General features: G+C 41.9%; 1 protein-coding gene across 1 annotated transcript in view; it reads left to right on the top strand.

The window, feature by feature from the left end:
* Nucleotides 1-25,864, top strand: part of GLG1 (golgi glycoprotein 1) — a 79,184-nt gene that overhangs the window by 29,708 nt on the left and 23,612 nt on the right. Inside the window, exons 2-7 of the mRNA XM_042027375.1 lie at nt 8,766-8,798; nt 11,511-11,597; nt 15,097-15,312; nt 21,979-22,182; nt 22,819-22,890; nt 25,052-25,235. Coding sequence (XP_041883309.1) covers nt 8,766-8,798; nt 11,511-11,597; nt 15,097-15,312; nt 21,979-22,182; nt 22,819-22,890; nt 25,052-25,235 — 796 coding nt within the window. The remainder of the gene's footprint in view (nt 1-8,765; nt 8,799-11,510; nt 11,598-15,096; nt 15,313-21,978; nt 22,183-22,818; nt 22,891-25,051; nt 25,236-25,864) is intronic.

Here is a 25,864-nt window from a genome sequence, read left to right as displayed (position 1 = left end):
TCAGCTCCCATGTTGTGTTAGACATAATGAACTTACACTGGGATGTGTCCTAACAGTGTTTTCATTGCTGTCACCATAGCCTTGGGGAGCCTCAAGTTGCCGTTGGATTCTCTCAGCTGCTGTGCAATACCTGCGGCTTTTCCAGTGAGCTTGTGAATGTGGTAATGAAGAAATGAAGGATGAACTCAGCTGAGGAAGGGTGGTGGCTGGGCCTGGTCGGTTTTTTTTCATGTTTGAATAGTACTGTGGTAAAATTGACACATAAAGAGAATGATAAAGTCAGCGACTGTAGTTAGTGCTTAAGTGAGAGAAGAACTGAATCAGTTTATTTTAACAGCAAGTAGTCACCCTACTTGGGACTTTTGTTCTTTGCCTGCTTCTCACTGCAGTGAAGAAGCAAGTGATGTGCTGGGCCCCTGCAGATCTTCTGAAGAAAATTCAATTCCAGTGTTTTATTTCAAATCTAGCTGTTAGGAGTGTCTGAACACTGGCTGTGCTCGGGGTGCTCTTGCTTTTGAGGGAGACTTCCCCATCGCATTTCATCTTAACAGCCGGGGCCCAGGAGACGTTGTGCTTTCAGGAAATCTCTTGCAGGGTAATAGCACGGGAAAGCTGGTATATGGGGTCCCTTGGTACATCCTGCCCCTCTTGTTGGCATTAGCAGATAACGAAACAGATATTGAATATTGCATGGGAATTCAGGGTGACATACCATGAAGAAGACTAAAATAGTCTTTTTCTTGTGACAGCCAAGGACTAGTGCTTGGTGTTGTGTAAGAACTGCTACAGGCCTGTTCATCCATGTGTAATGTAACATCCATCATGTTTTGGAAGTAGTGATGTTAAATGTAATTGTGCCTCTCACCACTGTCCTGAAGGAAGAAGGGAAGACTTCAAAATAAAATTGTTCTTCTTGTGGTTTGTGGTTAAGGCTGAAGTGGCTTCTCTGAGGTATTTGATTTTTATTGCCTCTAAATAGAATAGCTGGCTGGAGTTAAAAATAGCAGAGTCTGCTTCCCACCTGTTTGGATGCTCATCTTATTTTGGTTCGAGGTAGAATGTGTGAATGTAAATCCTTAGGATTAAAGCAGTGCTGCTCTTGCCCCTGAGCACGGGCAGAAGATGCTTATTGTGCCTTGGAGAGGATGGGCTCCTGATTGATGTGACACATGTGCCTTACTGGAAGAGGGGGAGGAAAACGCTCCTGAGGAGGGATCTTTGGGAGCACTGTATGGCTTTCAGTGTGGAAAATTGGAGTCATGAGCCCGCATGTTGAATAACAAAGACAAATATGAATATTGGCTGGTGGAGTGTGTAGAGCATTGTTCACTCTGCTGAATGAAGCAAGAGCACTTGGCAGGGGAGCCTGGTACTGGTTAGAGGTGCTCTTCAGCAATGGTGGTGTAATGAAGCTGCTGGCAAGGGGGGAATGTCAGGGCTTGTTGGCTTTGCTCTGCAGCACAGCATTCCCCGCACTGGGTTGCGGGAATGGGGCGATGAGCAAGCAGCGTTTGCTCTGAAACCTGCGCTTCTCCTCTGCTTTGGTATGTGGAGCTTTTGGTGTGAACTGTTTTCTTAGCTCCCGTACAAAGCTAATTTACAAAGGATTTCTCTAGTTCCAGGCCATGTGCAGCCAAAACATGATTCTCTGAAGAACAAAGCATGATCAGAACAGCATTTTCATCTTAGGAGACGGGCTTTGCCACTCCATGTACAACAACCTTTTATCTTGTGTAAAACTGAATATTGCTTGTGAACTCGTCATGGCTTTTTGGAAGCTTTCTGAAAAGTTAAGGTCAACTTGAGGTACTATAGAGTATATACTGTCAAAAGATGTGAAGTCTCTGTATTGAGAATAAGTCATAGAATTTGACTTACAAAGAGATTGTGAACATAATTGATAAAAGCTCTTCATTAGCTGTTGCACTGAAATTACTTGTTGAGACCTCCATTTCTTTCTTGGCTCGTTTCTCTGCATCCCCAGTGGATGCTGGGCAGTACTGCCAATACTCATGCTATTGATTTTTGTCTCTTTACTGGAATACTCTAAAGTTTATCTGGGATGTTTCTGGTTAGAGTTAAGGCAGAATGTCATCCAGAAAAGTAGTTTAAAAGTAAAGCTGTCTTAGGATAGCTTGTGGACTGCTTGAATGCTGCAGGTGGAGATGCCACTGTGCATCTCCCAGTAAACTCACTGGTGCTGGGCAGACTCTTCCATAAGCCCATTGGTACTAACCTGACAGAAAACTCTAAAATTACCGTTTCCTGTTGATGTGCTGAGTTTTGGATGGTGTGATGAGCTGGGGTCAGCTACAGGGGTGAGGAGGACAGCAGACTCCCTGTCACTTCGCTTAGTGGGATAACAGCTCTCCTTCTCCTTTTATCCTCTCTTGTAACTCTGCCGGCATCCTTGCATGCCTTTTGGTCTCTGAAGCTTTTTGCTAGCATTGCAAGAGAGCTTTCCAGGAGCAAATCCTGAAACCTGGTGGGATCTGCAGCTCAGTGTCGGTGCTATGCTTAGTAGCAGAGCTCTGCTGTGGAGGAGTGTTGTGGGAAACATTATATCTGGTAGCAGTGCTGCCAAACTTAGGTGGCAAACCCGTAATTTCAAGGTCTGTCTTGTTCCACAACTCACTGGGACTGCCTGGAAAGCCTTCGAGAGGAGGAAGAGAGGGGACTAAGGGAAGAACAAACAAACATCTGGAGCAAATTTGCTTTGATTGTGCTGACTGTTGGAATATGCTCTGATGTGTGCATCTGCATTGAGAGGAGAAAGGCTGAGAGGGCTTAGGGGCTTTAGAGTCCCCCATGCAGGGAGGCAGAGGCAGCAGGGACAAGAATAGCTTGTGTGAGAAGGCTGTGGCACAGAGCATGGCACTCCCAGCCTCCGAGCACCCGCCCTGCACTTTTGCATGGGTGGGAACAGCCAGCTCAGAGAAGGTGATTTGCTGGTAAGAGTCAGCAAAGATACTTGCCAGGTCAGGCAAATGGGCTTAGTGTTTCCTTAAAATTGCTCCACGGTCTGTGGTCACTTCTGATTCACTGGAATTTAAACTTGAGATTTTTTGTGCTTTTCCTGCCTTTGGTATTTGCCCAAGGAGGGGTCTCTGCTGTGCAGGAATGGTACACAGCCTGCTGAAGACCTTGCTTAGTGTCAAATGTGAAAAAAGCAAAACCACTTTTGACTTTCTATCAAAGCTACAACAGAAAGCTCAGCAAGTCCTACTCTTTCTTGGTGTTTGAAGCAGATACTGAACAGCGGATCCGCAAAGTACCAGGGGACAAGGCCTGCTTCATCCTTGTCTCCTTTTTATGTGACTGCTGAGCCAGAAGGACACACATGTTGTACTGGAGTTTTTTGATGTTGCTTTGTGCTATCTTTTCTGAATAAGTGTACTTACCTTAATGGTGTCATACGCCTGGAGGATGTAAAATGTCAGCAAAGGTGGAAAAGTTTGTGGAATATAGAATTCAGTTAAAACAGTGAAAAAAAGTAGCAGAATTTGGTGTTTGGGGTGATGTGCCACTTGTGCTGTGTGTGTGCAAGATGACTAAAGAAATTGCTTCTGGTCCTGATAGTTTGATTTTTATGCACAGAGTTCTGTGTATGTTTTGGAGGTGGTTGTTAGGTGCTTGTATATAACTTGGACTAATACATTTGCATAAACTAGGAACACCTAATCAATGTGGACATAATTATTTGGGTAAAGGATTTGCTGCATTGCAGATTTTAGCTCTTTTTGCAACTGGGAAAAACTATTTATATGAAATAAGCAAAGTATGTGGAAGCTAGGAGCTTGCAACTTTGGTGCATGATATATCCACAGTTGCCATGCTCTAAAACTGGCTATTTTCAAAGCATGGATGGTAAATATAGAGTTTTTTTGCTGACATGACAACACGGGGTTTGTTTTTAGTACTAAGAGTTCATTGGCATTAGCGAATATTTCAAGCTTGGTTTAACAAGTTTAACTTTCATTGCTCACTAAGTGTGTAATTAAGTTACGACATCTTCTCATCTGTTTTGAACTTAAATTATCACTGGTTTTAACTTTCCTATCACACATGACTTTTCCAGGATTGCAGGATGTGTGAAAATGGTTTACTGTAGCCATATGCTTCTTGGCTCAGAAATCCAGGATGTTTCAGTAGGTTTGAGGCATGGGTGGTTGTGTGATGTGTGGTTTTTCTTTTACAAAAGCTGTGTTGATTCTTGCCTAGACTACTCTGTGTCCTCATGTTTCCAGAAATTCTTCTGCAGAATATTTTCTAGTGGTTGCATTGGAAACTCATCAGGTTTGCAGGAGGCTGGATCCACCAGACGTCTCCTTGATCCCTACCTTGCATCTGGCATGTGCTGTTTCCAGGTGTCCAGCAAGTCTAGCTAGTTTGATACCTGTGGGTTGAATCACTTTATTTTAGTTTGCTATCCTGGCTGGGTGTGTTTGGTGTGAAGAGATGGCTGTTAGTCTGTGGGAAGGGCACAGCTAAGAAGCCAATTGTCCTTTTATCAGCTTGCTGGCCTCCTTAGAAGCTTCTAGGTCAGCAGGCCCACTCTACGATTTCTCTACAGATGCTGGTGATAAATGGCTGTTTAGATCACAGTGGAAAAAATATGAGCTGCCTGTACTGTGTGTCTGTGTGCACCATCCTCTGTAGTATAACTGACTGTGTGACAGTGCAATAAACTGGGGACCACCCGCAGTCTGGCTCGACTTCTGTCTACCCTCTCTTTCATAGGAATGTAGCTGCTTTCATTAACATCTTTTCCTAATTGACTTTTTAGAGGTTTTTGCAATCTTCCTGAATTTAGGGAGAGAACATCTACTGGGTTCTTCCCATCCACAAGTCAGTTGCCTTTTTATTTTGCTGTTTTGCTCCATGTTGGTTCTCGATGGCTTTTGCCTGAGCAAGTCCAAAATCTGTTGTCTTCAATGTCTGAGGATTATCCATAGTGTTTGAGGTATGCCTGGTTCTTGATTTTCAACAAGTTCATTGCTACTCTTGCCTTAAAAGAATAGTGGAAATGTCTGCTGTCATCCCTTCTTGTGCTGTCAGGAGGGATTAAATTCTGGGAATTAAGGCACTTGGGCAGTTGATTTCAGACTCTTTCATTTGCATGACTTTTGCAAGGAAGCAAAGGAATCTGAATGCTGGACATTGAAAATAATCCCTGCACAGAGTTTTCCCGAGACTAGAACAGTTTGGATTGAAAGGGACCTTAAAGGTCATCTTGTTCCAACCTCCTGTCATGGGAAGGGACACCTTCCACTAGACCAGGTTGCTCCAAGCTTCATCCAGCCTGGGCTTGAGCACTTCCGGGGCAGGTGACCCACAGGTTCTTTGGGCAACCAGCCTCACCATTCTCATCCACATCAGTTGATGAGGATCCTTAGCTTGCTTTTCAAAATCCCATGGTGTGAATTATTTTTCCTTAGGATGTGATGCAGGAAGACCAAATCAAGTGTGTTTTGTATACGCAGCTGGAAGGGGCTCTGACTGTCGCTGAGGGAGTGGCTGTAACTGCACCCCAGACAGTGTGCTGTGCACTGGATGGTGATGCATGACACTGGTTCAGTCACCATCAGCTGTTCCTCTGGCTCCCAGCATGATGATGGTCCATTTCTGTTGCTAAAGCACCAACACCTTGTCCCCCTTTGGGCCTGGGTAGTGGTGGTGGGCTGCTCGCTTGCTGTATAGTTCTGACCTAGTTTTATACTGCTGCCAAAGCAGAGAGATTTAGAAAGGGATGGATGACTGTTGTGGTTTGGTTCAGTGAGTTGAGATCTGGTGGATGGGAAAAGGCACTTCTAAACACAACAGTGTTGATGACTTCAGTGTGGTGGTGACAGGACTTCACACAAACCTTTAAATTTTTCTGTGGAGTTCATTATACTAATGCAGTGTGATTTGTGGCTGTTTGTGGTTGTATGGAAGAAAATGCTTTTTCTGTTCAGGTTTTCTTATATCTGGTACTTGTTCTAAACTCTGCTTTCCCAGGGAGGTAGGAAGTGGTGTTTGTACTCTGGAATGTGAGTGTTAGTGCGTGAAGGAGTTTGGAGAACTTTTTAGAGAACTGTAAAGGGAGGCAATATATTCCCACTGAAGCTGCTAAACAGCAGCAGCTTCTGTGAGCCCAGAGGCACGCACATTTTCTATAAAGGCTGTTTTTAATCCTTCAGTTCCGAGATAAGAGGAGTCCTTCTCTCTTGATAATCGGTGGAATATCCTTGCCATCAGCCTTCTCTCCTAAAATGCCTTGACTAACATGTGGTGCTGGTCTAGACTGCTCTCTCCCTTCCCCTTGCCCTGGGGGTCTTTCTGAGCATCCGTGTTCCACAAGCTCACCATGTGGGACTGACACAATGCAGCTTTTCTTGCTCTTCACCTTCATTTAGTGGTAATTTGAAACTTATTTTTCTTTCATGACTCTTACTGCATATTGTTCTGAAACTGCTCGTTTGGAAGGTTTCTTGGGTGGATATAGTGGACAGAGGGCCACAGGCTATCTCTTCAGCAAGGCAAAACTGGTGTGGGTTGCACTGGGGAGATTTTTCTTCCCCTTCTTCAAACTCAGCCCTTCAGTTTATCAGACAGAAGCTAAAAGGATTGTTTTTCTCCTGTTGCTTCACTGAAATAGGGAGAAGCAGGTTAGCATTGCATGAACTCACCTCTCCAACACTTCCAGTGGTAAGAGGGAAGAAGGATCACAGCTCTTAGCTAGCAGGGTGTTATCTTGTTCCACATTGAAAGGATTATTGGCTAGATAATACACTTTGCATATTTAAGTACTGAGCTGTGAATGAATGCAGTACTAAAGATTAGTTAAGATCCCATTTAAGTTCCATTACTCTTCTCAGAAGGATAAGTCTAGATTTTGTTTTCGCAGTGCTGAGGTTTGCTGCAGAGCACAGGGAAGTCTGGTATTTCAATGTGTAAGATTTTATTATTGTGTATTTCAAGAAAAGCTTGTTTAAGCTTCTCAAGTCAGTGAGAACCAGTATGTTATCTTTTTGGACTCATCTTTCCAGAAAAAGACCCTGAGCTTTAATCTTTGGTGGATCTGAAGCAAGGGTTACCAGGTTGGAGGGTACAAAAGTAATTGAAGTGACCTCAGAGGGTTTTGTGGGAGTGCTCTCTGACCCTTACAGGTTCTCCTGCCTGCAAATGTGTTAGTAAGTCCTGTCCTCTACAGGAGAATTCCAGTGCTAGCCTATATATTTTTACGAAGAAACTATCCTTGACTAAAAGACTGAGGCAGTAATTTCAGTGGGGGGCACTCTGCCTCCCAGCTTTTGAAAGTAGTCTAAAACCTTCATTTGTTCCTGAAGGATGTGGGATGAGTGCAGAAAATTAAGGAAAGCACACCTTGTAAGTCACAATAGTGTTGGTCTTAGAGGCTGCTGTAAAATAGAGCAATTTGAGTGGCATCTTAGTTTTCAGTTGAAAGAATCAGTTCTGCAGTCTGAGGATAACTGACAGACATCTGCTAGTCTTTAAAAAAAAGTTGATATCCAAATTTTCAAATTTATAATTACTTTGGGAGATACAGTTTTAGATCATGTCAGTCTGACCAAACTGCAATTAATTACTGGAATCCTTCAGGTACCATTTTTTATGTTCAAAGTGGAGAGGTGATTTCTGCCACTTAGTGCTATAAAAAGCAAAAGTGCTTTAGTTAATAATGGCTGTAATTAAGAACTTGGAAGTGTTTTCCAGGCTTGCTTTTTTCCTCATAAACTTGTGTTCATGTTCCCCAAAGCACCAATGGTACAAGTGTTGGTGTAGCAGATCGTGCAGTAGCAAAGGCTTGCACTGAAAAGCTCTGTTTGCTTTCAAAACTGCTGAAATGCCGGTTCTCTTATGTCAGATCCCTGAGGTCTAACATCCTGCTGTCAATCGTGTTTAAGCTTAGAGTGGTTTTGTGTCTTACTGGCTCTTAAAGCATGTCTGGCATCTTAAGTATCAGTAGAAGCAGAGACTTTGTGAGCCAGGTTTGATTTTTCTGTGCGTGTGACAACCCAGGTGATTTTGTCCTGCCTTTGTGCTGTTCTGCTGTGGAGAGGAGATAGGGATTTGTATGATTAACTTTTTTCAAGGAACTCTTCATTGTGAGAGCTACTCAGGCAGAAAGGAGAATGGGATGGTTTGCACTCAGAGTTCTTTCCAAAGGAGCTCCCCAGGAGAATATAGTAAATATTTTGAAATGATGTATGAATATTGGATGTCGCCAGTTTCTCACAGTTGAAAGTATAAATCTTGGGGTTGCTTTGAACTAGCCCTTTTATGTACAGCTGAAAGAAAAGATGTTACTTCTCAAATGGGGAATATGAACATTTCAGTCTGGGGGAGGGGAGTGAGTCCTACCTTTCTCCTTCAGTTGTATGCACCAAACTAATTTTTCTTTAAAATTCTGCTCCTACGTCTTTGTTTTCCCACAGGTGCTTTTTTGCCTTCCTAATTTGGGCAATTGTGGCAGATGTCAGTGCATTCATTATGTTTTTGCAGTGTGTACATAAATGCAGCTACTCTTGTGCTGTTTGTTCTGTTAATACAGCATAATGTCTAAAGTACCTGTTCGTTTTTTGGTAATTAGGTGTCATCACTCTTGTGATGCAGATTTTAAAATTTCCTGTCAGTTGTGTGAAGTTGTTTATTACAGTGGAAAAGAGTTGACAGTATTTTAGTTTCAAAAGTTTAGACTCTTCTCTGTTAAATGCATTACATCGGTAGTAAACTGACACTCCTTTTCTTTCTCCTTTCAGCCAGATAATGAAATCTCTTCAGACTGCAATCATGTAAGTATTGCTTTGTTTATTCAGTCTCTAGCTATGGCATTTGCACCTCCCATCCCTTGTGAACCTGAGGTATTTTGCATTTTTTGGTACTTTGCAAAGGCTATTAATCAAGACACATTTGGGTTTCTGGACTGGCCTTTGGAGGAAGAACAGAAGGTGACTTCTTTAACCCAGTATAACCACATTGGTCTTAATGGAGACTTCGGAGTGGAACATATTTAAGAACTTTATAAACTGTACTTCTTTATCAGGGGAGGATAGCAGACGTCTTTTCTGTTTCGTAATTGGGGGGTGGTTCCCGTGATTTACTGGGAGCAATGTGATGTGTTCCTTTTGGGAAAGATGTGAGCAGTACTGAATTTAAACTCTTAATTTCAGCTGTTGACACCTTCTGTATTACTTTCACAGCTGCTAAATTCTTAGACTTGCTTGGAAAATGCTGTGGGGGTGTGATATTTAGAGGCAATTTGAGACACTTGGCTGGTTTTAGAACAGATTTCCTCTCAGCACTGTGTTTAACAGTGAGCAAGCTATTAGCCAGTTTTTGGGCTGTCAAAGTGACTCTTCAAATCCCAGGAGTCTCAAAAAAAAAAAAAAAAAAGGAGGAAAAAAAATTCATTTCTAAGGTTGGTATTAGTTTCTTTTGGTTTTTCTCATTTGTATTCTGTCAGCATACACCATATCAAGATCCTTAATTGCTCAGTTAGCCCTGAACACAGACAGACAAGTGCATGCCTCAATGACAGTCTTGATTTTGGATGCTTGAGAAGCTGTATTTTGCTTTATTATTGGAAGATATATTCCAGAAATGAAACCCGGCCATGCTGTACAGCTAGTAATTTCCAACTGTGTTTATAAATTAACCTTTAGCACTGCCTGACTTCGTTGGCAGCTGTAATTCTCTGTTGTGCAGGGTTGGATCAGATGAAGGGCACAACATGTTTTTGTTTAAGTCTTTTTGAAAAAGAGAAAACTCCAGTAATTAAAATGTATCTGCCTGACATTTAAATGTGCCAGCAAAAATTACCTGAATGAAGAAGAAATTGAGAATTCTAGAAATCAAAGTTGGATCTTTCTTCTGCTGGATTAAGTGATGGCAAATGTTGGGTGGATGTGGATTATGGAAGCCATTCACAAATAGGAGCTGTGGGCAAAGTCTCATTTTCCCAGGCAGAAATTGAAGGGAGGTGATAAAAAACTAGACCACAGAGAGGTTGTCTCATGTCCACGTTTCCTTTGTCTCTCTCTGCAGTACAATTGCTGATCATTCCCTGGAAAATACTGCCTAGTGCTAAAATCAGGAGTTTTAAGCTGCAAGTTTAACCTTTCTGTTTGTGGGAAGGTTCATTTGGAGAGCATCTCGTTTTGAGACTCTCCAAAGTGTGAGATTACAAATGTAGAGATGTATTCTCATCTTGTGTCCTCATTCTTGTACTTCCAGTTCTGCCTGGGAGAGACCTTACAGCGCTCTTTACAAGGACAGGTTCCCAGTTCATTCACTTTTATCTATTAAACCTCATGTTTACCATTTACTCTCTCTGTAACACCCTAGTTTCCCATCACCTCCTTTTTTAACTTTTCACAGCTCCAAAACCGTAAGAGGTGTGGAAGGTGATGCAGTTATGCTGATTCTGATTTTGGTTCTCTGTCTGTGCTTCCACCTTCCTGCAGCGAATGTGAAACTGCTTTCCTTGTGTAGAGCATGTGATTATGTTTTCCCACTGTTTTGTGTACAATTGAAATGTCAAAATAAAAGTTTGACCAAATTTTATCTTTCTGATATTAATTTGTCATGAAGGCAGAGTTTTTAATATGGATTTTTAAAACTTCTTAATCTTTAAGTTAGTGAAAAATGTTTAAATGCAACTTAAGTTCCTAGAAAAACAGATGAGCTAATAGAGCAATCAGGCAACACTTCAGCTATTAATTTGCTGAGGTTTCATGACCCTACCCTGTATTTTCGTTTTATGGTGCCTCAGGAGGACATCTGGGATGTGTGTATATATCTGCAGGGTGTGACTTGCCCGAGACTGATTCTTGCACAATGACCCTGTGCATTGAGTCTCCTTCATGAGCTCATTGCTGGCTCCTGGAAGAACAGTTGTCCTTACAGAGGCATTTTGCAGTCTAAGCTCTAATGTATCGTATGCTTAGCAGGAGAGAACCTCCTGTAGGTTTGAAGTATATCCGCATCCAAAAAGTTGTCTGGTCGCAGCCCTCACAGAAGGATCAAGCTGCTTTATCTCCTGCCCTTTTTGCTAGGTTTTTATAAGGTTTTCAGCATGAAATATGCTCATATTGAGGATTTAATTTGTTTAGATCACTTGCATCAGGCAGGCACACCATGGCACAGAAAGGTGTGGTGGGCTAAAGGCGTTGCTAAATATGCAGCAGGTAGCAAGTTAAACCTTTCATTGTTTTATCCTTTCAGTTATGAAATATTCTTCATTTGTTATATTTGCCTTTAATGAGTCAGCTCATGACCTTGCAGAGAGATTTCTGACAGCCTGAATTTGTTCAGTATGTGAAAATTATTGCAGAAATGAAGGGACAAAGTTGTTGTCAAGGAGACTTTTTATTGATCATTGCACTGTAGAAGGATGATGATACAGATTGGATACAAATGATGTTTCATTGTTTTCTGAAGCAAAATGTTTGTTATTCTCTATGGAAGGCTCTTAAACTCCCTTTCTACAAATGCTTTCTCTATAGCTCTTGTGGAACTACAAGCTGAACCTGACTACAGATCCAAAGTTTGAATCCGTGGCCAGAGAAGTCTGCAAGTCCACTATTGCTGAGGTAAGCCAGGAGGAAGGCATGGCTGCTCTTGTGGCATTGAGGCTTTTGCATTTCTATGTGACAGTGAATTAATATGTGAATAGTGATTTGGGGAAGCTCTAGTCTCATATACCTAATTTCTAGCTGTAATTAGTTCAATCTCCTTGCTGAAGAAGCCAGGTACCTTAGTGGTACCAGGCAAAGGGATGGGAGAAAGAAATGCTGAGCTAACAACCCACCAGCTCCTACCAGACCTTTTGTCAGAAATCTGTTGTGAATTGGATTTGTCCCCTCTTTATATCATGTGTTTGACATTTGTAAGAGTAGTGTTGTAGTGGGGGTTCTGCTGAATTTAACGTAAGGCTGGTTTTGGACTGTGTCTTGCTAGCAGAACGCATAAGCACACAGATACCAAATGATAATCAACCTGAGGTTTTTTTCAAGTTTCAAAGGGTGGTTACTCCAAGGAGACTATGTTAGGAACTTCCTTTTTTTAGGTTGCACTAGGAGTTAGTGCTCTGTATCTCAGGCATCCACACACCTTGGTCCAGCTTCAAAGATGACTTGATCAATCGTTTCTTTCCTTGTGCTCATGCTCGAGCTCTTGAGGCTGTGTGCTCATGGGGGAGCTAGCTGAGCTGAGGTCTCTTCCTCTGTTTATGGTGGTTTTCAGCTAGACTTCAGGGAAGCAGTGGAAGCAAGGTTCTCTGCAGCTGTACAGGCTTCAGCTGACTTAATTCAGTCACTAAGCCATGCTTTCAAAAACATTATTTGTATATTTGCCAGTATAATGTGACCTAGCCATAAACTTGCCTTTTAAAAAAACATTGTCTGCTCTGGTGTAAATTGTTTAGTGTAAGGAGAAAACAGAAAAATACTTATTAAAAGAAGGCTAGAAGATGAAGCAGTGGAAGGAAGACAGCTTGCATCAAAGGATTGTGTTGCAGTTGGAGTTTGGTAACTCCCAAAAGCAAGCACTGCCAAATCTGTTGAATCCCGCTTTTTTGCGATGATAGAAGAGATCGTGTTTTTCTGGTTTATGTCATATGGCTGCTGCAGAATTTTTACAACCAAGGCATTCTTGAAAACGCTCTTTTAATAGTCTGTTTAATTACCATTTTTATACAGTGGCAGTCTGGCATTGCTGTAAATGATGCCCTCTAAATCTGGGATATGATGTTTAAAAGCAGTAGGAAGAGTGTACGTAATTTTAGAATTTTGCCATTTGATGAGTGGTGTTTAGTTAAAGAAAAAGGTTAGATAAGGAATAATAATCTCATGTTTGATCTTCTGGTGTTTAATACTGAGACAGGTGCATAAACCATTCCACTAACATTTTTTTAAAGGTACTTCTACAAAACTCTTTAAAACAGATATATAGTGGGCATATACTCCTCACATATAGTATCAACCTATTCATATTCCCACTATTAACCTATTCCTTAAATTTCCACTAACAGGTATAGGTGACTTTTTGCTGGTTGAATGAGCTCTGTTTAAAGTATTGCTTTGCACTCAGAACAAAATAAAACTAGAAGAGCAATTCCTAGAAAAAGTCATTTGGGAAATGGTGACTGACCCAACTGGGTATGGGTATGTTCTGAAAAGTGCACCTTTAATTTTATCACCTAAATACAGTTTCAAATTTCAATTTCTTTTCTTCTCAGCTGTTGTGGTTTTTATAAGTTCTGGCAAGAGCTTTAACCTAGAATTATAGTTGGCCACCAGATAACGGTGGTTGCTTCAGAAGTGGCCTGGCAATAACATGATCGCTTGGTCTTTTCTGCAGTTCAGTGGCTCAGGCTGTGGAGCTCTGGGGCTGTTTCCAAAGCCAAACTCTTCCAAAAACAGCATGTTGCCGTTGTGTGCTGGTTTGGCTCACGGTACTTGAGCTGAAGTAGGGCCAAACCAAAGATGCAGCTTTCTCAGAGAGCACTTGCTCAGCTCTGTCCTGTTCACCCTGCAAGGGTCCTATGTGTTTTCACTTTGAAATGTATTTTATACCTTATCTGTAACAATTACATTGACCTTAGTAAATGTTTTTCTAGTAGCTATTTAGAGTAAATATAAAATATTTCACCACCCTACATCTGCCTTCAAATAATGATGTTTAAAATGTTGAATTTTTTATTTGTTACACGGAAAGTAATGGTCTCATAAGCTGAGGCAGAGATCTGTTTTATTCATCTAGTCTGACCTGTGTGAGTCTGTCATAGGGTGCCCTGAGTTATTCTTGTTTGAATTAGAATATATCTTCCTAGAGACAGCTCTCCATTTTTTAAAATTTCCAATATAAATATTCCTACTTGGTATTTGAGAACCGATAAAATGGTTTCCTGCCTGTTCCCTTAGCGCTGCCCTTGCTTGTTATCTGAAACTGCCAGAATTATTGATTGCCATAGATCTTCCTTGAGATTGATGAGCCCTTCAGTATTTTTACAGGGACAAATCTTTGATGTAATCAAGTCAGCCCATTGCAAACCTGTATCTATTCCTTGCAAACCTGTCAGCTCTGAACTTAAGCGTCTGCCTGCCAGGAGTTCTTTCTGCAGCGTTATGGCTGCGATTTTCAGTACGCTCCTGAGCAGGGGCCACCAGAACTGGGCAAGTATTTCAACATGGGCTTGCCAGGGTTAAAGAGTTGTGTAGTCTTGGTGCTCCTTGGAGCATTGCACTGCTTCTATTGAAAGATTCCTCCAGGGACCATCCTTAACTGATAAGTAACCATGTTCTCCCCTTCCCTTGGAAAGACACTGTCAAAACTGCCTGCATCTTTTACTTCCAGAGGTGGAGGGTTTGGCCTGACTGTCTGCTTCCCTGAGCAGTGCAGGCTGTGATTTATACTGGGGACCTGTCTGTTCTTGTACGCTGCTTTTCCAATCCCTGCACAGCTTTCAGCTTTGGTTAGCAGTGATTTTTACTTTTTTTAGACCACTGAGTAAAATGGTTTTAGTACCAACAATCAGTTCATGCAAGAGCCTCATAGAAAAGAATTTGATGAGGATTTTCCTTTAGAATATTTTTCATCTCCCAGCAAGTTATAAACAGTTCCATAAATAGTGTTGACTTTTGAATCAGTCTCACTTCTGACCAAAATCTTATATTGTGTGAGGTCAGGTGGCTAATGGGGGTCTAAGTATGATTTAGAGATGTAATATGCTCAGTGTTCTAAATAAAGGTTTGTCAAACTAGCATTTTTCCTACAAGTCTACTTGATTGCAGGGGTTCAGTGTAATTATAAAAGACGATTATTGAGCAATAGAGTTTATAATCCTCAAGGTCGCTGTGTTTGCTTTTTTTGCATGCTGGCACACATGAGATTTCTCATTTCTGAAATATTTTCAGTTATTCTGACTTACTGAAAATCAAACTAAAGCCTAGAGGGTTTCTTTGCTAGCAGATTTTGAAGCTACAGATGCAAGTTTCTTTGAGGATTTTCTTATAAGGTTAAATTGAATAGCTGCAGCCGCTGTAATTTTCTTTTTTTTTCTTTCTTTTTTTTTTTTTTTTTTTTTAACAGATAAAGGAGTGTGCAGATGAACCAGTTGGTAAAGGGTTCCTGGTGTCATGTTTGGTGGATCACAGAGGCAACATCACTGAATACCAGTGCCATCAGTACATCACTAAAATGACAGCCATTATCTTCAGCGATTATCGCTTGATCTGTGGCTTCATGGATGACTGCAAAGCTGACATCAATCTCCTGAAATGTGGCAGCATTCGACCTGGAGAAAAGGTATCCAGAAAACATGTAGGTTGTCAATAGACTTGTAAAAGTCATTCACTTCAGGAAACGGATGTGGAGGCTCTGCAGTAGTATTACTGTCCTGCTTGCAACTGAGAAAATACGTGGTGTATCTCATCTGTCTGAATAGGGTGATGTCCTGATTGTTTGCAGTTCCTTTTTAATAAACATGCATTCGTTTCTCTGTGAGGAACGACTATGCAGAGACTTTCATTTGTCTTTCCACACACCACTGCAGGTGATCTGGCAGGTAGTTGTCTCTTTGATGAGGTACTCTCAAGCTTGACTCAGTATAGTGAATCCAAACAATAGATTTAAGCATGCCTATTGCCTGGCTTATTTCACAGTCTGGTTGGGTCTGGCAGGAAGGTTATCAAGGTGATGATGCCTGTGCTATAACCCTTTCTGCTTTCTCAGGCTCTAGTTGATAGACTGGATCAACACCATTTATCTGTTTGCTTCTCCTTTCCTCTGCCCCTAAAAAATCAGTTGAAGGGCACAGGGTATGTGGTGTCACGTTTTAGTAGTTCAGACTTGCCAATACTGTCCTGGTTTTACTAAATCGGTGTTCTTTTGCTATGTGAGACTTAAGCAGAAGTTGATGCAATGAACAGTTTATAGTGACTAGATGTGGGGTTGTTTTCAAGGGATTGTCTTTCCCTGCCTGCTTCAGCATAGCTAAGGCAGGCAGCAGTTATGTAGTGCTGCAGGAATGAGTGACTTTTCTCTAAGTTTTTATGTTTAGGGTTAAAGTTAAAATTAGCCTATCAACTTTTTACAGTGTTTTTTGAATTACAGCTTTTATGCTTATAACAGTCTCATAAATGAGCTATTAATGAAAGGGTTTGCAATAAGATACACAGTTTTTGGTTAAAAAAAGAAGCTTTCCTAGTTGTTTGTGATATTCACAGCTATAAGCAGCTAGTGTGTTAAATTTAAGTTCTAGTGTATTCCAGAAGACTTAGCTGAGCCACAGAAAGTACAAAAATGAGGACTCATTTCTGGAAACAAGAACAAAAGTAACCGTAGAAGTGGGAGGAACTTGGATGCACTATAGGTTCAGACTGCTAACAGCTGAGTAACTTGCTTTCTCCATGAAGTAAAGGCTCTCTTGTAATACTGGGCTGAAAGACCTCATGAAATGAGAATGAAAAACTGCTTTTAACAATCAGTATAGAATCAGAAGTGTAACATGCATCCTGTGTGTCAGGTCTGCATATTACCTGTGGCTTGACCAAATTTAAATAAAGTCAAATATTTACAGTAGCACTGAAGGGGTGCAGCAGAGGGGATTTTGTAAGCATAAACCAAATCTCATATGGTAGGAGTGAAGCCAATGTGGGCAGGCCTGTGTGTGTGTAACTGTGCACAACCTGCCATGTTGATCGGTTCAGGCGGGTGAAGGGGGAGGATGGCTGGGCTGCTGAGGTCACAAGGCACCAAAGAGAGGGAAACTTTGGGTCACCAAGTTTCTGTGGGCTAGCAAAGTGGTCACTAACCAAACTTCCATGGGTTTTACTATGGCTTAGGCATATTCCTCGCTTTCTTGGTACCCAACCCAGAATATTGTGCCTTGGTTTGTGAAAGCGTTGCAGCCTGTCATATATCTTTTGTTATGCTGTCATCCTTGGCACTTGGAGCAACTGAAGTACCCTATACTGCTATGGAAACAGCTATAAATGGCTATGCAAGCATTTCTTTTGTCAGTGTTCTGTTCTATCCCTTTGCTGCTTCAGAGAAATCTAATTTGCTCCCATCAGATGCTGGTTAAGGTTTTATTTCCATGCTGTAGCTCCTGAGAGCTTACCTGTAGAGAAACAGTCATTACCTTTTTGTATGACTGAAGGTAACTGTGAATTTAATAAATAGGACCTGGACACCTGAGGAGGAAGATGGGGGAAGAGGTTCTTTCTCTCTTTTTTTATGGAAATAAGCACAGCTAGACCATGAACTCCATCTACATCAGGCAGCTAGTAGATTGCAGTATGAGAGCTTCATCAGAGTAACTGGGATAAGCTGGCATTTTTAACTGTGAAAGGCACTTAAGTTGATCATCTGGAATTACACTGCCCTTTGAAGCTTCTCTGCTAGCTAACCACGTTCCTTTTCTATACTTCCTTTTGTTTCAACTTGCTCGATAGTTCCTAATTGAATTCTGTTCTTGCTGAGTGTGTTGCTTCTGATGTGGTGGTTTCTGTGCTTTCTTTTCACACATTTGTAGTTGGGTTTCTGCTTTGTAAGAGCAGTAAAGTTCAGCTTAGAAGTCTTGATCTGACCCTAGACTTCATTTTGCTGTATGTAGCAGAAAGGCTGTAGATGTGTCATGTGAAAGCATTAGGTTTTCTAACATGCCTGTGTTGTGGAGGTGTTGGTGGGGGGGGGGTGTCTTTGTCTTTTTCCAGCTAGTGGAGAAACATTTAAAAGTAATCTCAGTCACCTCTCCAGTTGGATGTTGTGTTTCATAATGAATTTGGTCTCCTGGTATTTAAAAGTTGTTTTATCTTCATGCAATAGGGATCTAATTTGAAATTGAAATGGGTAATTGCAGTGGAGCTTTTCTTCAGCTGCTGACTGAAATGAGCTATTTTCCTAATCTTGGTCGGGTCCAGGATTGTATCAAACTCTAGCGGGTAGTGTCTAGTTGCCAGGGTGCTATTTGGCTATGATGTCCAAGCTGTAGTTGATTATTTGCCATAATGAAGGCTGCATAAGTGTCAATTGCACATCTCTTGCAGTACTTTATCAGATAACAGTATTTTTCCTAAAGGAAGACACCTTAAAACACCATTGTTTTCTTGGTTTTGTTTTTGTTTTTTACCTCTAAATGCTTCCAGTACAGTTGCTCTCTTTCCTTAGTTTCACAAAAGTACTGGACACAGAAGAAACTGAGTCTAAATGGGAAGAGATTATGACATTCAGCTCAGTCTTTGTTTACTCAGTGTACTAGTATAGCAGTGTATGTGTAGTAGTATGCAGTGTCCTATCATCTGAAGTATTGGGAATTAGCTAATCTGAGAGGCATCCCAGCATCCCTGGTGTGTGGGTTAGCCAGGTGGAATGCTGAACTGGAGCTCCCAGTTGATCTGCTGACTGGTTTTCCATAGCCTGGCTGCTCTGGCTCCAGCAGGTTTCCACAATTGTCCAGTGCAGGGTGCTGTGCTGATGAGACAGGTTATATTTTACCCTTCTGCCTGCTGCTTCTTTTTACTCTTTTGATCACTTTTCTAGCTTCTCTCTGATAGGCTGCAGCTGGAACAGATGTGTACTTGAGGCATGTCAGGTTTCAGACAGGATAAAATCCTTTCCAGGAAACTTCTGAAAAATGACCAAAAAAACCCCAACAGTTGCAAAGCCTAAGCTACACTGGGGGGAAAGTAAAATTTCTAATGGAAAATGAATAGTAAACCTAATGTTTTTAAAATTCTGTTTTGGCCTAAAGCTGCATGCCTGGAGTTTGAATTTTAGTCATAGGATTAAAATCTCACAGAGTGTTGTGCTGAAGGGGATTTGCTTGGGCACATTTAGAACTAAGTTCCATTCCTCTGTGGCTCAAAGTGCTGTGGGACAGTACTGGAAAGCTACTTGTATCCTTTGTGGATCTAGGTATATCCTTTAATAAAGCTATGAAGAGTTTCAAGATTCTCCAGACTAGGTAATTATCTAGTATGTTTTACAGATATTTGCAATACTTTCAGTTAAAATCCTCCATTTAAAGCTTGATAGTGGTGGTGAAGCTATGTTCCAAGAACCATATATGGTTTTTAGATTTACTCTCTTGTATTTCAGTGTATTGCTACAGAGAAATGAGGCCTAGACTTTGTCAACAGGCAGCTGTTTTGCACTAGTCCTGACTTTTGGAGTGAACTTAGAGGTTTTCAACTGCTATGGAGGTTTTCTGACAATGGGTGCTGGATAGAGGAAAATCTTTTTTGAGATTCATTCCACAGCAGAGCTGCAGCAGGTATTTCCCCCTTGCACACACCAGGTAGCTGGTGCTGGAGCAGGACTGGGAGAGCTCCTGCTGTGGGATGATGACCCTTGACTTTGGTGCCTCTGAAGCTGAGCTGACCGTGCGGGACTGTTGGCACATGGAATGCAGGTGGGAACAGGCAGCTGTTGTGGTGTAGAGCTGGGTAGTGATGCAGGTACCACCAGTGTGTGTCAAAATTGTGCTGCCATCCTCGGAATGAGCCTTCACTGCCAGCTGCTTTAGAACAGGATGGTTGAGTGCAGCTGTACACACATTTGTTTTCGCTTCCAGTCTGCAATAAGAGATTGTACAATATTAAATACAGTAGGTGTTACGCTGTAATTAAAACTTGAAGTGATATTTCTCTAAACCATGTTTGTTGAGTCCCATGCTCTGTTTGGCAGTAGTGTGGGTGCCTTCGTGCGCTTTTGAGGAAATGAAGTCAGGCTCTCCTTAAAATTGCTGAACTAGTCAGCACTAGCACTGTAGGGACCTGATCTGCCTGAAAATGAACCCCAGATTAGGCCAGTAAATCTTCCAAACAGTGTCATGTGGGGACAGGAACATGAAGGGTACCACAAGGAGGCGTGTAAAATGCTTGATAGTTGGAGGAAAGGGCATGTTTCAGGAGCCAGATGGGTTCGTTTGTGTGTTTCTGTTGAGTCTGCCATGTTTCAATATTGCTCTAACACAGGGCAGCAGAGTAGCCAGCACTTCAGGATGATCTGCCCAAATGTGAAAACACTATTAGCAAAGAAATGCAATAAATGAGCCATTTCATGTTGTATCCCTAAAGTGTAACAGCAAATGTTCAACATCCAGCATATGGAAACCTGCTTTCCAGATTTCCTATTAAAAATAGGTTTACTTACATATATAATATGACACTGACCAGGAATCTAAACCCACCCTGCAGTAAACCAGGAAACTTCTGATTTTCCTAGCAGGAAAAGCTTGCCTTGTGCCCTCCTTGCTGGCTTGCAAAGGAAAGCTGCAGGTGAGTGAAAATAACCTTGGTCTGCCTTGCCTCCCAGCTGCAACTTGACTTGGGCAGGAGCAAAAATGTGCCGGAGGAGCTTAAAATGGTTGTTTTCAATCATTCACACGTGACATCTTCTCAGCTGTAATTGCTACCTGTGACTGACCATGAGGGTTTGCAGAACAGTGTTTGTTTTTGATGTGGTTATGGATAAATGGCAATTTTAAGTGATGTGGCAAATGTACTTCTAAGTAGTATTCCTCAGAATCCAGATTTGAGGTTCAGTCCTAAAGGGACTGTTGATGTATATTTCTTCAAAGATACCTACTCAGCATATGGAATTGGCCAGTTCTCACTCAAAGAAAGGAGCAAACCAAAAAAAGGAATTTTGGGGAGTGTGGGTTTTGGGTTTTCTGCTTTCGTTTGATTTTTGGTTTGGTTTTTTTTTTTGGTAGGGGAAAACTTCTTTTAGCCTTTTTAAACTGATGATGTTTCTGGGTTGTGTTTACAAGTTAACAAGTAATCTGCCAAATTCTGCCTGTGCTCCAAGTGTAGCAGAATTAAGACAGGAATCGAAGGCTGCCTGTGTAAGGAGACACGTCAGAAGAAAAAGATTTGGGAGAGTTGCATGGCTTTGAGTAGTCATGGACATGTTTTATGGAGACTGCTCTCTTACTCATGCTCCTGTAACAGCAGTGGATGATCTGCTTGACAGAGCAAGCTGAAGGGATGGCTCCTAAATGGTGACTGCAAATGCCAGGCTGGGTGATTCAGCTGAATGTGAACGTGCATGCCTTGTTGCATACTCAGACAGCCTAAGTTTAGTGGCAATATCCTTTCGCAGCAGAGCAGCATAAATTAAGGTGGCCTTCACATGAAAACCTTGCAGCAGCCTTGAGAAGTCTATACCAGTAGAGTCCATTTGGGGACCCAGACCTTCTACAGAGATAGAGAGCACGGTTCTCTTTCTAAGCACATAAAGAGGATATAGGAAACTAAGTGGAGCTTTGCTGAGCTTTGTCCTGCCTCTTCCAGGCTTTCAAACAAAGCACAGGCTCTCTATGTTCAGTGGCAGTTGCTGCTCACAGTCCAAGGTTGTCTCCAGGCCTGCAGAACAGTGGATGTGGTGCACAGCACTGGGCCAGAACTGCTTTGTCCGAGACCTCTGTCTACTGTTGAATGCTTTGCAATTTTTTATTCTCTTGGTAAGGGAATTAGCATTCAGAAGCCTACATTAGTCAAAGCTCCTTTGTGGCCTTTTTTGCATCATGAATTTTCACCACCCAAACTGAGGGCATGGCAAAACTATGATTTTTCTCTCTCCAAGTATCTTCTTAATGTGATGCTGTTCCTTGCTGTTGCCATGGTGCCAAGAAAGCTGTGTCAGATTAAAGATAATTTGGCTGTTTTGGTAAACTGCTCTGAGCAGTGTGACTAAGTAGTGATAATCTCATTAAGTCACATTAAAACAAGCCCAGAGCATTGGAGGGAGGGATTTCATGGTGACTGTCAGTGGGATGGTGATGTATGAAGTGTGGTCAGTACAGGTCTTAATTGTTGCCTCCTCTGAATTTAAATGTGGTTTAGGCTAAATGTTGGGAAGTCTATATGTAGACAATTTGTTGCTTAATTAATGTGGTACTTAGCCAGAATCACAGATCACTTGATTATGTAAAAGCTTGGTTACAGATGTCTTGTTCTCCTATAGGATGCTCACTCGCAAGGAGAGGTGGTGGCATGCCTGGAAAAAGGCCTGGTAAAAGAGGCAGAGGAGACTGATCCTCGAATCCAGGTTTCTGATCAGTGTAAGAAGGCAATTCTTCGTGTAGCTGAACTCTCTTCCGATGACTTCCACCTGGACCGGCATCTCTACTTTGCATGCCGAGATGACAGAGAACGATTCTGTGAAAATGTGAGTACTTTCCTCTTCCCTTCTCTCTACAGTAATCCATTTAAAAAACCCCAAAACCTCTCTGGAAAAAGGAATGGAAGTGTAAACTGGAGCCTGAGTGATATTGTATAATACTGGAAACAGATACCTTGTAGCTGTCATTTTGCAATAATTCCAGTATTAAATTCACTCACCCAACAAACGTGCATTATTTCCAATGAGTTAATGAACTGAATTGGCATAAATGGTTTAATGGGCGTCATAGCTGGTGTGACAGGGAGTGGGGGAGGAAAGGCAGAGGTGAGTGACCACTCTTTTCTACAGCTGTGAGCTGTTGCACAAGGTAAGCCTGGTCTGACTGTACTTGCAGCACTTCCTATGCCTAGAGCATGAGCTGAAGAGCTGCATTGTTCAGTGTCAAATAGCTTGTATTAGCTGAGAGTCGTGACACTAAAAGGGTGATGAACATGACCAGATTTTTAAAAATGCAATAAAATTTAAAGGATTTTTATTGCATAGAAGCTATCACTGTCATTTGAAGTATTAACTCAAATATATTGTTAGCTTAAAAAAATTCTCTTCAGGTGTAGTTTAGCCTGCTCGTTAAGTGTCACAAGTCTTAACTTTAATGGCAAATGTTATTGTTCTGTTTTACAGACTCAGGCTGGGGAAGGCCGAGTATACAAGTGCCTCTTTAATCACAAGTTTGAAGAATCAATGAGTGAAAAGGTACGTATCCTGGTGAGACAAATCCTTACTGCAGAAATCATCAGATCATTCCTCAGTCCAGACTGCATTATTCTTTTCCAGTGTTAAGGAAAATCTGTCATCTTCCTAGCCAGATAATCGTCTGCTTTAACAAATGCTTTTTACTTTTATGTTTTTGTGTTTCAAGTTTCAGTCTTTAAAGGTTTTAAATAAATCAAAGCTTTTGGGTGGGTAATTTGGGGAGGCAGACATGGAGCTCAAGTGGTAGCATTGTGATTGACTGTTTAAAGTAGGAGTCACAGCATGCTGAGGTAAGCCTTGAATAAATGCTGTTCTAATTGTACAGATTAGAAACAAAAATGAAGCTGTGTTTGTTTCACTTGTGTTTTCAAGCATCACATTCTGTGGGAAGGATGCGCAGTTCAGTGACTGAAGTTTTCTTCGTGGTTTTCTTGATGTGGTTTTCAACAACAGCAAAAAAAGTTGTTCTAGAAAGCTAGTCATGAACAGTTGGTATTGGCATAGGTGCTTTGTTAAGGCAGCAATGCCTTCAGTGATTTTAGAAGCAGCATCATAGTGTTTGGGATTATATGGAATTATAATGTCAGAAAGGATATGAAGATGAATATCTGTAAAGATCTCCTCAGAGTTGATCTGCTGAAGGAGCCTGATTCAGAGTGCTGGAGGGATCAGACTAATTTCCTTTTTGTTAAATGCATTAGCTGTCTGACAGCTTGGTTCCAATTAACAAATTCAAATCTGAATGAGTGATCACTGAGGGCTTGAAAGAAAGCTCCATTTTGTAGAAACGTGTTACTGAAATGAGCTGCTGCTGTTGCTTAACTTCTTTTTAGTTACACAGGGACACTGGTAGTTTTTGAAGGGTGTTTTCCATGATCAGCTGACCGAGGTATGAGTAAGATGTAGAGAGGTTAGACCAAGCTGCAGCAGATGACTTCGTAGGGAGAGAGGGGTGGATGCTCTGAGGACGCAGTTTGCAGAGCAGAAGGAACACTAAGTGTAGTTCTCACTCTCAGAGCTGCCAAGGTTGGACCATCTGCAAAGTCACTGGTTTTGTAGAAACTGTTACCCAGCAAAGAGTCCCTCCGTGCTGATGGCGTCGGCTGCTGCTGCATACACATGTAGCCAGCAATAGCTGCTGGTGGGTGGCTCGCTTTTTGTCATCCAAAACTGGTTCCCAGGCTGTATCCAGCCTTTCCCTACTTCAGGTGATGAGGTATCTGCGAGCCAGTACCTCCCTGTGTTCAGAGCTGTAAATTTGTCCAGTCCCAGGGTCTGAGACTGCACAGGAGCATGAAAGAGGGTGTGGGAATATCTTGGAGTAGGGCTTTCCAGGTCCTCGAGTAGGTGTGGGAAGGAGGGAGTGAAGTCAAAAACCTGACGTAAGGAAGTGGGGAGCGGGTTCTAGGGCTTTTCTGTTCCTTGTGCCAAGATTGCTCCCTCTTCTCCCTACCTACATATTCACTGTTTTCCTTCCTTTCAAGTGGGCTGGGAATGGGGAAATTTGCTTGAGCTATTCTGAGTTATCTGCTGCTCTCAGATTTAATTTCCACATAATGTAAACCAAAAGCTATGAAGTGTAGCAGTGTTTTTACAGGCCCTTTTTTGGATGAAATTCGGAGGGTTATTCTTGCAGCTGCTAGGTTCGGGTTTGGCCACAGTGCATCCTCATGAACCTCACCAGTTGTGGAAAATGGCTAGAAATTCCCACAGTTAGACTGTTTTATCTGCTGTCATCTCCTCAGTGCGTTGCAGAACAAATCCAAGAAATGCACTATTTTGTAAATGCAACTGGAAAAAGTTCTTTCTTGAGGGCATGGGGTGAGCATGTACCACAGCTGGGGTAAATGTCAGCAACTGCTCCTAGTTACCACAAATGAGTCACGCTCTCAGCTGTAGCTCTTCACAAAAAGCTGGATGAATGTGCAGTTTTGAGAGCTGCTCCCTTTGATACCCCTGATCCGTTGACCTCAGTGTGCATTGTTAACTGTGTGCTTTCTATGAGACAAATGAAATTTAGCTGCAGCCCAGCTTAAACACATAAATTTAAAAGCATCGGTTGTTTCCTGAGATCCAACTTGAAAACTCGACAGCAGCAGGGCCAGCTCTCTGCCACCAGCACACGGAAGCTCATTCCACCATCCCAATGTGTCTCCTGCAGTGTCGTGATGCGCTGACGACCCGCCAGAAGCTCATTGCCCAGGACTACAAAGTCAGTTACTCACTGGCCAAGTCCTGTAAAAGTGACCTGAAGAAATACCGCTGTAATGTGGAGAACCTGCCCCGCTCTCGGGAAGCCCGGCTTTCCTATCTGTTGATGTGCTTAGAGTCTGCTGTGCACAGAGGTAAGTGGAGTTCAAAACTTGCTGGCACCTTGGTTTTAAAATGAGGGACCTTCAACTTTGTGTATTTAAAGCCTTCTTCTCCAAGAACCTTTTTCCAAACTTTGTTTCAAAGACAAAGTTCCTCATCATGGTGCTTTCATCACTGTTGTTTTGATGATCAGAATAGCTGAGTAAACCCCTCCTGCCACTGACTTCTTTTGTGCAGACAAGAAGTTTAAAATGCAAAATAGCAAATCCCACTTGGACTGCTGATGTATAGTTGCAAATCCTTCTATTCACTGTGAATTCAAGCAGCTCTTTTCCTCCATTGTGTAGTAAGCATTAAATATGCTACAAGGTTAAAACACTGAATAGAGAACCTGTTTATCCTCACTCAGGGAAAACCAGGGATACTCAGTCCTCTGCCTGCTGTAAATAATGTTTTTTCTTGCAGTTCAGTAGCTTGGGTAAATGCCTTATTTCTGTGACTCTGGTTTTTCCCTATATAGAAGGAAGGTAAGTGTGAGAATATTATTTTTGATCATTTAAGTTAATGTAAGCTGGAGGTGTCCTAACACCAGCTGCTGTTTCCAAAGGCATTAGAAGGCTCAGTGCAGCTGGACCATGCTAAAGGTTCTCTGTGAAATTGC

This window comes from Corvus kubaryi, unplaced genomic scaffold, assembly GCF_017639235.1.
Source record: "Corvus kubaryi isolate FWS band 111438036 unplaced genomic scaffold, C.kubaryi_AGA036_p1.0 37300, whole genome shotgun sequence".
Taxonomy (NCBI): domain Eukaryota; kingdom Metazoa; phylum Chordata; class Aves; order Passeriformes; family Corvidae; genus Corvus; species Corvus kubaryi.
The sequence above is the reverse complement of the archived record's forward strand: the minus strand, read 5'-3'. Positions and strand labels throughout refer to the sequence as shown.